A 12,500-nucleotide genomic window follows, 5' to 3' on the forward strand; every position below is an offset into this window, starting at 1 on the left:
ACCGGAATTTATGACGTATTTAGGTCATAAACTCATGCTTTTGAAAATATGGTTGAACTTAAAGCGAGTTAGTTTATTTCCCGCATGTCTACAGTCTCGCATTGATTTACAATGAAATCCCTTTCCAAAATGGCGGACGCGTTGAGGCTAGCATTGCCGGCTAATGTGTTGTTTTGCTAGCTAGTCATATTTAAAAAAAAAAAAAAAAAAAAAAAAATTGGACAGTATAACAACGTAGAGTCGATGGACGTGAGACAAAACTGTTGAATATCAACAATTATCTCAGATGTATTGGTAAAATAGTTTTTAAAGGTTTTTGAAACCGACTGCTAATTGAACAGTAACAGGTTCATATTCATATACAGCAGCGATTCAATAAGCAATCGATTACAGTTCTTATACTTTTTAGTAAATAGTTTGACTTTTTAAAAAAAATTATTACAAGTTTTAACATTACATTAAAAATCAATCTGTCTCATGATACTGTATAACGTGTGATGTGTAATGTCATTTCACCACTAGAGGGCAGACTAAGCTTTAAAAACAACAACAACCCAAAACAAAACAAACCCCCAACATTTACACCACAAAATGTTTTCAGTTTATTTAAAATTTATTCCAAGCACAGGTAAACATATTTTGGTTAATGCATGTAAGGCACTGGTTGAAAGTACAAAAAAAGATTCTGGACATTATTGCTGACTCCCAAATGGTTCCTAGTGCACTCCATACATATAGAACAATACCATACTCCAGTATGGAGCTCCTTTCAGCTCCCTACTTCCTGTATTAGAAGAAAAAGGCTTTCTTCAGCCTAGCTGGTGCACTGCATGTCCACTAGAGAGCCGTCTGCAATTGAAATTCATATGAAATACTTTTAAAGCAGTATGATCTACAGCAAACTGTGAGGAATCTGGTTTACTTCATTGTTGTGAATTACGTGAGGTCAGAACCCCTTAAGCATCCCAGCAGAGAGTTTTTTTTTTTTTTTTTTTAATCCACGAGAGTCTGCAGTTTTCATTAAAACGCCTGAAAAATAACACGACTCTCGTACATTAGTAACTTGATTGTGGCCATCTATTGTTTTTTCCACCTTAAACCACCGTTTTATATTAGCCGAGTTTAACTGTTAAGGAAAAAATATAACACTACTATTCGATTTAAACTTAAACCTCGAAGCTAAATGTTGTTTCAGTACTGTACTACATTATGGCATGAAACAAAGGTGTCGGGACGTATTCTAGTCATTTCTAATCCATTATATCTTTACGAATTTCAGCTTCTCCTTTGGGCCTTTTTTCCCCCCACTGCAGGACAACAGGAACTGTGCTCCACCCCCCATCGCCATCTCATATCTCATCCAGATCCAGTACTGAAGGTTCCAGGAGTGTGGTTTTTAGTACCTGCTCAAGACTTCATGTGATGCAGGTACGGAGCTGCGATTACGCATAACAGCACGTGTCTGATCCCTCGTACAGAAACGAGAGTCGTTTTGAGGCGGGGCGTGTATTTAAGGGCGTAGATGGGAACGTGGGTGTGTCTTTGAGTCCATATATGGAAGCCTTCCATATTGGCGCAAAAAAACAAAACAAACCCACAACAACCCAAAAACACTGTACTAAGATATCGTTGCAAACTGAAAGGATGACTTTAGTTGCTGTCAGCGGCGGCGTTTCGGAAAAAGTGGCGAAAATAAAATGCGATGGAAACGACGTTTCTGTGAACCACAGTCACGTGGAAATGCTGATTATTATCTAAAAGTGTACATCACGTCTGTGTACAACCCCCCCAGCAGTTAATGGACAGATTTAACATTTGTTAATTAAATCAAGGGAGAAAAAATCGTTGTTTTTGTCCTAACGACGTACGATTTCCTCTTTGTTCATGTTTAGCTACATGTGGATACGTCGCTGCAACACGTGACTTGCGTCATTGTTGTCCTTCAGTTATTTTATTTACTTATTTTTAAAGAGACATTGCATAAATAATAGATGGCACTGCCCACGTTCTCCCGTGTGTATTCTCCTCTCGTGGACAAATTTCTGCTGGGAAGTTAATAAGGCATTAATACAGTCTGAATACGTGTATATACACACTCCTGTTAAACACTCGCACACCACGTCACCTTTTCTGAGGACTGTATTCGCAGATCTTAAAATGTAAAATGAAATCCGGAGACTGACTTGTCGTACGAGTCGTGGTTTATACTGTAGCGCGTTCGGTGTGTTAGTGACGACATGAAGAGAGACGTTTATTTTAAAACAAATGGCAGAACGTAATCGTGTTGATTGGCAGAAATATGCTCGGTGGCAGTATGGGCGGAGTTAGAGTGAAGAGTTAAGGGGTGTGGTTAGGCGTGCTATTACAATATCCAATCAAGTCCGCTCCTTGCGTTCCCTTTATAAGCCGAGCGACTGTCGAAGCGAGAGGATCAGCGTTACTGTCGTGTTGATCATTTATGGTGGAAATATCGAGTGCAGGTGAACGTCTACGAAACCAGGTTGCTAAGACAACAACGACTCCTAATCGGGTAGTTGGCGAATTGCTTCTACTACTCATTTACATAAAATTCGAAATTTCACTCAGCTTTGTGACATCGCTAGCCCCACCCACTTTGCATGGTTAACAGCTGCTCCCCCGCCGTCGCAGGGAAACCCCCTGCTCTCATCGAAAAACTTCCAAGTGTGGGTATTTTTTTTTTTTTTAACGATTATTTGACGTCCTCCGTTCCGAATAAGGCACGCGACTCGTTTTGCATAAAACGTCCTGCTCGTGTGCGGGAGCGAAAAACGAAACCCACGACCTCTTTGAGGTTTATAGTTCAGAACGTTTCGCAGTAAAGCGCATAAAATCTTAAGAATCGTTTTACACGGAAACACTCGGATTACATCCCTGAGCTATCGCACGCGCTCGCACACACACACGCAATAATGCTGCCACTGTAGAAAAATATGTCAGAACTATTCAGGGAACAAAACAATAAAAAATATTAAATATTCAAAATATATACTTTATAAGGGCTGAGATGAATTCCAAGCATTTCTAATATATATATATATATATATGTATATTTGAAGGCAAAGTTCGAAGGCAGCAACGTTTCACCGAGGTTGTATTAGAAGGTGCATTTCAGCATGAACCGTACCGTCCTACGTCCTGTCGTATTTGTAGCTAGTGAGCCAGCTAGCAGACAAAAACAATTCCGAATCGCTCCTTCCGAATTAATGACCGTTTCAGGATCATGGTCCTCATCGGGAGATGGGCTGATGGGTAAAATTCATCCTTTCTTCCAGAGTTTTCCTGTTACACACAGTCTTTAGACCTGGTCGCTGCCTTTGGTCTTGTCCTCTAGAGTCCCGCCTCCCGTTTTGACGGGCAGAAGGAACGGACTAATCAGAGTGCTGGAGCTGCGTAGAGCGTCTTCAGTCTTTCAGAGCTGCCTATGGCTAGGATTGTTAGCTTGTTAGCCTCCACTCGGACTACATCTCCAATTAGCTTCGCCGTCCTCTACGTTCCAGGGAGGTGGTCATATTGGCGTGACCTTTGACCCCAGGACAGTGACTGTTAAGAGTTAGCAGGCGCGCACACAGAGTGGGACGGTACAGTTTTGTGGTGCTGTCCTCTGTGAAGACTACAAATCCCAGCAACATCCACAGTAATCTGCTTTCTGTGTCTGGGGGTGTGTGTGTGTGTGTGTGTGTTTAGTAATAGCGGTTGAGGCTCCGTGTTCCCGGGACGTCGGGCTGTCCGTTCATCCAGATCTCGCGGATGATTCGCTCCCGCTCCTCCAATCGCTGAGCTCGCTCCAGCTCCTCGGCCGAGGTAAACACGTTCGTGTTTAGCGTGCGCTCGAAGCGCCGCCGTCGCCGTGACGACAGGTCCGAGCCAGAGTCCCAGTCTGAATCGGAGTCGGAATCCGAACCCGAGTCGGCCGGGCGAGGCCGTTTCTTAGGGACGGCTTGCCGCTGTTTACACTCGGTCCGGCAGGAGATCTGCACCACCAGCGCGAAGAGTGTGAGGAAGAGGCCGACACACACACCACACATGAAGTACAGCGCACAGCGCTCCGGGTGCTCTGTGGACACACACACACACACACAGTCAACAGGAAGGAAAGGTGTGTATTCTTTTCTCAGATCCATATATAAATGTTTGTGTATTTGAGCTAATTAAAGAGCTCACGCTTTGCATATTTATCTATCTATTGCTGTTACTCTCTCTCTCTCTCTCTCCGCCTCCATCGGTCCTTCACTATACATTTCACTCTCTAAACCCGTTGATCTATTGCTATATCACTGCGTTTATCTGTCTCCATCTGTTTGGGCTGGGGCAGACAGGAGGGAGCGGTGAGGATAGGTAGGTCGGTAGGGAAAGACGGGGAAGGGAGCGCAGGGACGAGGTCAGGAGACCCCCCTTTTGAATATGGCCATAGGAACTCACTAATTAACGAACCCAGTGACTATCTCTGTCTAAATAACCAAGTATTTATCTCACCAACTAATGCATTAGACATAAAAGCTCTAATGTGTTTAACGTTACTTCAGAGTGAGAGGGAGAGATCGATTGACGAAAGAACGTGTTGTGAAACGGTTTCCGAGATTATAACCTTAACTAGACTGTAGATTAGCCGTGAATTATTTAACCGCTCATCACATGATGAATTTATTTTCAAAGCTAGAAACAGTTGGTGGATAGCTGTCGAAGCGTTACGTGAACGTTGCGTGTACGTTACCAGCGATGTAGGTGTAGGCAGCGAGGCCGTTACTGATGAGCGCCATCTTGTTCCTGAAGACGGTGCTGACGGCAGGATTCGGGTCTCTGGGTGATGCTTCTGTATCGCTGTCTTGTTCTCTCTCTTCTTCCTCTCCGTCTTCAGAAGGAATTTTTTCCTCTGAGTCCGGGCCAGCCTTCCCTCGCTTAGACTTCCCTAACACACACACACAGAGTGGTGTGTGAAGTTGAAGAGATCTTGTTTGTGTGAGATCTGTGTATAGGGATGTGCTCCTGGATCTTGAGTCAAAGTTAAAGCTGGAACCTCTACTACAGGTCAAAGGTCAGAGTTTACATGAGGTCACAGTCCTTACCTGGTGAAGGGTCAGAGGTCACAGATGGGTTCCCTTCAGGGGGTGCGCTGTCTCCCACTACGTTGGGGTCATGAGGTTGGGAAGGGGGCGGAGCAAACGAGGGGCTCTGAACTGAATCCTGCAGGAGCTTCTTAGGAACTGAGAGAGAGAGAAAACATGATTCAGACTTAGATGTAACGTTTCCAAGTATCGAAGATCACTTCCCAAAAACTATCAATGCATCCATCTCTCTCTCTCACACACACACACACAGTGTAACTGTTCACCCAGGCTGGTTTGAAACTCACAGTGTCTGTGATGTGGTTGTAAAAACCCTCCAATTCTGTCTGCCAAACACACACACACACACAGTCGCTTTTATCGTCTCTAAAGTACTTTTGGCAGAGATAGTGCAGTAATCAGCAATGACATTCAGTCAGGCAGGCGCACGCGCACACACACAGATACACACACACCAAACCTCTGTAAATAAACACAGCACCAGATATAACATGGCCCGAGTTCAGCCAATCTGAAATGTTCTCGGAGCTCTTTCTCTCTCACACACAGTTACCGAAGTCTCACTGTTGTCCCAGCTAACCGAGCACACCACCAGAACGTTCAGTAATGTGCACGTCAGTTTCGGGTGTAACGTTACAGACAGAACATTCCTGCAACGTATAAAAAAAAAAATTAAAAAAACCCCACAGATTCACGATGTACTTAGTACGACTCCCGTAATATTAAATTTACTACTTTTTTTTTTTTCCCCTTTCCTTCTTCAGTAGTTCACTAACGTTTCTCTAGTTGCCATGGTGACCGATTCTTCCTCAAAACACTGTAGGGTTCTGTGTAGACCCCAAGAGCAGAGCGTCTCCCTATCGGAAATGGCACCGAGTAGAATATCGTCTACTTCTGAATCGATACGCGGCGTGGGCACATTAAAGAAAATAAACCATGAGAGGAATGAGTACCGATGCTGTCAGATCCAATCACCTTGACACACTAATCACTATAATTACTGAGTGTGTGTGTGTGTAAGGTGGGGGGGGTCCTAATCATGGGGTCTGAAGTTCAGCTCCTGATTACAGGACACTGATTGAGGCTAACTGGAGGCACATGGGGGTGTGTGTGTAGGTGGATGTTGATATAGGTGTGTGTCTGGAGACAGAGAGAAAAGCAGAAAAGTGAAAATATAATACAAAATAAACAAGAAAAGAAAACCAGAAATGAAAGCAGAAAAAGAACAACAAATTAAAAGTGTAGAAAGAAAGAAAGAAAGAAAACTAAACAAAGTAACGGAAAAACAAACATTTTATGTTCCTCAGAAATAAACTCGCCCAGAAACTCCCCAGGAAGTGTGTGTTGACTCTGGACCAGCTCTGCTGGAATTCTGGCAAAATCTGTCCCCATAATAAAGACGTCTAATTATAACTATAGAGACGGGACAGCATATAGCGCGCATGTGTGTGTGCGCTTGGTTTTATTAAAAGCTCGGAGTAGCGTCTGGCTCCAATCACAACCCAGTTTGAACATGGCACATGAAAGAGTAGAGTCCCCCAATTAAAACACTGCAATGATTTCCGCTGATACACGCACAAACGAGGAAGAGCGCGCGCGTGTGTGTGTGTGTAAAATGCACACGGTTCTAAACTGTTAACTCATTTACATGTGGGTGGGGCTTAACGTGTGATGTCACAACTCATAGCAATAACACAAAGCCCTCGTCGTATAACCGCGTTCCCTTTATTTGGCGTAAGTGTGTGTTTCTGGATGCATATGCATACACGTGTGAGCGCACGCGTGTGCGTGTAGCAGAAACAAACCCTGTAATTCCCTTTTAACGACGTGGATCTGGTCTCGTCGGAAAATAAGATGTCATACGTTTTCTGATGGGTTTCAGACGAGTCCTATGCTGTCCTGCCAATCAAACCACATACACACACACACACAGAGAGCTAGCATGTCGTTTCTGCTAACATTAGCAACACGCTCTGTCTGCGTTGAGTGCATGTCTGTAAACGTCGATTTACTATATTAAAAAAAAAAAAAAAAAATGACACGGGAAGTCGAATAGACGCTACTGTTCACGTGGCTAAAGTCATGAGGACACTGTTGCTAGGCAACTGGGAAATATGTATACAGAGCATATGGAGCTAGTGACTGAGGACAATGATTTAATAAGCTAGCACACAGCCATTAAGTGTTTTATACAGACCGTGTGACAGTGGAAATTAGATAGAACCATCCGGAACATCTACATTTCTCTCAGATATGTTGGTAAATTACAAAAAAAAAGAAAGCTTCAGCTGACTAAAATGACACTTAGCATCGAAAGCTAACAAACCATATGTAGGTTCGGACATAGCGAGAACTTTGAGGATGTTTGACCTGCTGAAGTTTTTTTTTAAAAAAAACAAAAACAAACAAACATTGCATAACATTCACTCTCAGGGGAAAAAAAACAAACGACAAATAAGCTAGCTAGCTAGCTACTCGTTTCCCGCCAAAACAGCTTTTTGGCTTCACTCAGTGAAAACAGAAAATCGTGAGGTAAAGTGATTAATATGAACGCTACTTGAGGATCCTGACCTTAGATCAATTCGAGCTGGATGATCTGTGACGGTTTTTGTAATAGAGTAAAAGAAACTCCGGGTCCGAGTGTTTGCGAGACAGAGAGAGCACTCTCGATAAGGCGTCAGCTTTCTATAGGCCTCAGCTGCTCAGAGAGGAGAACATTCCCACCAGAAGAACGGCTCTGCATGGAAAACACACGCTGTACACGCAACAGCTGCTCTCTTAGAGAGCCTCTTAGAAAAGACACACACACACACACACACACACACTTAAAAAGCTTCAGGAGAATGTATGGCAGCATGCTGCTAGTCTATACTGTCTATTATTCACTCCGCTTCTTTCATCTTTCTTTTTGCCCTGCCACTTACACGGCAAACTAATGCATCATACTGAATTACCCCGATTATAGATTTGCCCCCGTCGGGGTTTTCACCGCCGCTGTAACGTCTAGAGGAGCGCAGTACAAAAGCAGTAGTAAATACACGAAGTGACACGGGCGTTCGAAACCTCCGACGGCACACTTGCACGATATTAAGAATTAAAACTGTGCATATTAAACGTGGCTAACTCTAATAAGACACACTGGGAGGTGTGCTAGTTCTGATTGGACGATTAGGATGGAGACCACGCGGTGCTGAACTACGACGACGCTGACGGAAGACTGTTTGAGCGAGGGGCGAGTTTTATCCCCATAAAAACGTCAGTGGGACGATCGCAGCCGTTCCCCTAACACGCGACTCCTGCCCTGCTGTTATTGTGCGCCTCACACGGAATCTAATCCACGCTAATCTAACGAGAAAACAAGCCGGGCGTGTACGGACTACGCTGCCGTGAAGTGAACTCGTAAGAGAGGTCTTGAGGTCAGGGTCGGGGTCATCGAAGGTCGTGTCTCAAAACTTCCAAAAAAAATAAATAAAAGGTGATTGCTATCTGATAATCTCCCAAGGGATTTAACAGATGAACAGATAATGAACACTTTCAGATTTTATTTATGAAACGTATGATATTGGAATATGTACACGTGGAAGTATAAGAGGGGTATCGACGTTAGTCCTCTTTCTATGTTAGGGACCATCGAGTTTGAAACAAAAATAACCTGCGATCATGCGGTGCTGGGAACACTGGGCTTTGGGATCATGCGGTCCTGGGAACACTGGGCTTTGGGATCATGCGGTGCTGGGAACACTGGGCTTTGGGATCATGCGGTCTTGGGAAAACTGGGCTTTGGGATCATGCGGTGCTGGGAACACGGCTTTGGGATCATGCGGTGCTGGGAACGCTGGGCTTTGGGATCATGCGGTCCTGGGAACGCTGGGCATTGGGATCATGCGGTCCTGGGATCGCTGGGCTTTGGGATCATGCGGTCCTGGGAACGCTGGGCTTTGGGATCATGCGGTCCTGGGAACGCTGGGCTTTGGGAGCACAGAACCCTGGAACTATAGCGCTCTTTGCCAAAACAGCTAAACTAGCACACATTGTCCGGCAAATCAAAGTGTACATAAGAGTAGGGTTGAAAATTTAGGGCGCACAACTGGACCACATCTCTCAGTTTGGGCACAACAGCTGTCAAACGCTGTAAGCAGATAATACCATCAGACAGACAGGGCCTTGGAGAGACAGACACACACACACACACAGCTCCTCTCACGCGAGCTGACGCACGGTCGAGTAAGCACGCCTCACGTTTCCAGAACGTGACAGATTGTCCAGCGCTTTGGTCAGGGGGTCAGAGTGAGCAACAGGTGGGGCCGGCTTTGTGATGGCGTGTGATGACGTGAACACGCCTCGGACAAGAGTCCTTACAGCTGCAATCATTAAACACGGCTAATATTAGACCCGACGCCTTAAATAGAAACCAGACGCACTTTCTCCTGCCCGCGTTCACACAGCTGTGCCCGAGACGCCGCGAGAAACCGATCCAACGTTCCGTCAGTTTATCTGTCTCAAACTTGGAGGGAAAACAAACCGGCTAGCTAAATAAATAAATAAATAAATAACAGCTCGACTACATTAAAGCTGCACGTCAGCTCTTCTGATATTTACAGCTCAGTCAGGAAATAAACCGGAAAACCTTCGGAAAAGATCCAAAGCGCCGGCTATGGAGACTCCTTCCATGAACAATTACACAAACGAGCCGTTACTATAGAAACCATAACGGATCAGGGCGAGCGCGTTAAAATAAACCCGAGCGCCTGTTCGAGAACGTTAATCGACACCTTCCGACCAATCAGGATCCAGAATCCAGCAGCACTGTGGTGTTAAATTGTTTACCTAATGCTGACTTTTTTTTAAATTGACCCTCAGCAGAGCCGTGTGAAACCTGAGTCCGTGTCGAGACGCCGAGAGGGAAAAAAAAAAAGGGTTACTCTGGATATAAAGGACTGCAGTGTCCCTTAAGAGCTCGAGCTGCCAGGAATCCCGCGGTATCCAGGTCCAATACATCACACTCCATCCGGCACACCATAACGAACTCGTTTTAAAGCGTGGTGCGCTGGGCCAGACTGCGGTACAAGAATGTTTTCCCATGATGCAGTTTGAGGTCTAATGCTACATTCGAGAGCTTCCTGCCTCGCAAACGACCTTCTGAGGAGGACAAGCGCCGTTTTTCATCGCTCAGCAACTCGGGCATCGCAGAGAAATACAGGTCTCCCTCTGCTTTTTATGACTTCGGAGGGGGGGATGAGGGGGGGGATGGGGGGGGAGGATTCGCTCGTAACTCGTATTTACGGCAATTCTGATAAGCGCGTGAAGACGCCGTAACTTAAAATGTTGCTCTTTTGCGCCTGGACAGCGTTTGTCGGAGTCGTGGGAGAGATTCCGTTTCTAACGAGAACAACAGACGCACGGACTCGGGACGGAAAACCGTAATCAGAGCGCCAGGTAGACGATAAACTCCCGCGCGCTGACCTCCCACACACACACATTTCCATCACTGCAGGAATCCTGTAGGATTGAACTCCAGGGATTTTCAGGATTCCTGTCTGATTCGCTCTTTACCACCATGGCATGCTGGGTAACGCGCCAAACTCTGCAGAATCGGTCCAGACAGAGTACATCGTCGTTAAATCAACACCGATCATAAAATCAAGAAGAGTCGAGTTCTCGGGTATTCATAACGCCAAACTGTGACTTCTTTCAGTCAGCAGCAAGTATACCAAAGAAGGAGAGAGAGAGAGAGAGAGAGAGAGAGAGAGAGAGAGAGAGAGAGAGAGATGGACAGAAAGAGAGACTTCAGTATTTGCTGTGAGATCTCCCTGAGAAACGATACGTCTCCGGAAAATAAATAAACACGACTGGGACGATCACTTTTTTGACGTCAGAACGCTGTGTGTGTGTGTGTGTGTGTGTGTGTAAGTGTGTGTGTGTGTGTGAGAGAGAGAACGTTTGCTTTATAAATAGATTCCCGACGGCATCTGTAGCGAAGAGCCAATCAGCACGCCGAACCGTCACGGATGACGCAGCTCACGGACGTCCCGCGGCGTGTGGAAACGGGAGCACTTCCTGCTCCGTGCTGCAGGACCGAATAAGCTGTCTGCGTGCGTGCGTGCGTGTGCGTGCGCGAGTGTCCTGACCCCGACTGACCCCGGCTCACCACAAAGTCTGTCGTGGAACGCCAGACCAAAATACACAGAAGCCAGGGAAGGATTCAGCCTTTTATGGCCATGGAACAGGATCAAGAAGGAACAATCTCTCGTGAGATCGTCTTTAAAAGGTCCGGCGCCGGTCGGGTCCGTGCACTCGACAGAACTTTTTAAAGCAACAGTCGTCCACGCCCTGACACTTCCGTTTCCGTTCTCGCCGTTAGGAGTCAGCGGCCGTGTCCCGCGCCGACGTCACGGAGGGACAGCGTTATTGCTAGCGCAGTTAGGAGAAAGGGATGACGGTCAGGTTTCTCCGTTATCGCTCCTAAAAAACACGTTACCGAGAATCATAATCACGAGAAATCCCGCTTTAGAGTCGTCATGGAGACGTCCGTGCGAACTTCGAACTCAGAGTCCCAGAGTGCAACGCGAAAGTTACGGCAGAGACTACAGCTAATTAGCAATGTACAAGATAACGAGCGGTATTAGCGTGAAAGTTCGTTAGCTGGACAAAACGAGAGCTGGTGCGACTAAAGCGCCGCTGCATCGCCGTGTTTAGCTAGAGGACTAAACCCCACTGATAAAAAACAAGAAACCAGACCAACGTGTCGAACGAAGGCGTTTAAAGCAAACACGTCCTCAACGGTTTTTAAATGTTAATATACAAGCCGTGTAGGGTGGATTTTGCCTTTAAGGTCTGGCAACCCAACTGTAGCGAATTAAATGAAACCCTCAGGACAGACGCGTTCAGTCGCATTTCCATGACATCAGCATAAATCCAAAACGCGGCGGTTGGAGAAAGCAGCACTCCGACAGCTCCTAACTGAACTCCATCCAGGAGGAGACGAGCGCTCTCATCGCGAAGGTTAGAAAAGGAAAGACGAGACGCTCCGCATCGCCGCTTCCATTTATTAACCGTTTATCTTTTTACTTCTGCCCTAATTTAGCCGTCGCTGCTTCTCGGCCCTTATAAGTCTCTCCACCTCGTCCGGTCGCGCCACGCCGCGTCGTGCCGCGCCCCCCGAACCACGCCGGGACTTTTCGTTTATTCACCTCGGAGCCTGTGCAGAATAAAACCGGTCCCCAGAAAACCTCGGAGGCAATTAAACGGCTTATTGACAACAAAACGGAGGCTGTAAACACGTACGTGTAATTAGGGCGAGACGGCTAATTTCAGGGGGGGGAAGAAAAAAAAAAAAAGCTGAGAGGACGCTGAACGAGCAAAACGCAAAACATGTGCGTACAGTAAAACCAAAACAGCTGGCTTCCCCTCTGTACC

The 12,500-nt window shown here is 46.0% G+C and overlaps 1 protein-coding gene across 3 annotated transcripts in view; it reads right to left on the reverse strand.

Annotated features, from left to right (window-relative positions):
* Window positions 1-578: 578 nt before the first annotated feature.
* Window positions 579-12,500, reverse strand: part of LOC108257718 (protein eva-1 homolog C) — a 51,923-nt gene continuing 40,001 nt past the window's right edge. For all 3 annotated transcript variants that reach the window (XM_017455705.3, XM_017455695.3, XM_017455683.3), the window contains exons 6-8: window positions 5,085-5,222; window positions 4,733-4,927; window positions 579-4,075 (exon numbers count right to left, since the gene is read on the reverse strand). In XM_017455705.3, the coding sequence (XP_017311194.1) occupies window positions 3,702-4,075; window positions 4,733-4,927; window positions 5,085-5,222 (707 nt within the window). In that variant the 3' untranslated portion in view covers window positions 579-3,701. The remainder of the gene's footprint in view (window positions 4,076-4,732; window positions 4,928-5,084; window positions 5,223-12,500) is intronic.

Source organism: Ictalurus punctatus, chromosome 2, assembly GCF_001660625.3.
Source record: "Ictalurus punctatus breed USDA103 chromosome 2, Coco_2.0, whole genome shotgun sequence".
In the NCBI taxonomy this organism is placed as follows: domain Eukaryota; kingdom Metazoa; phylum Chordata; class Actinopteri; order Siluriformes; family Ictaluridae; genus Ictalurus; species Ictalurus punctatus.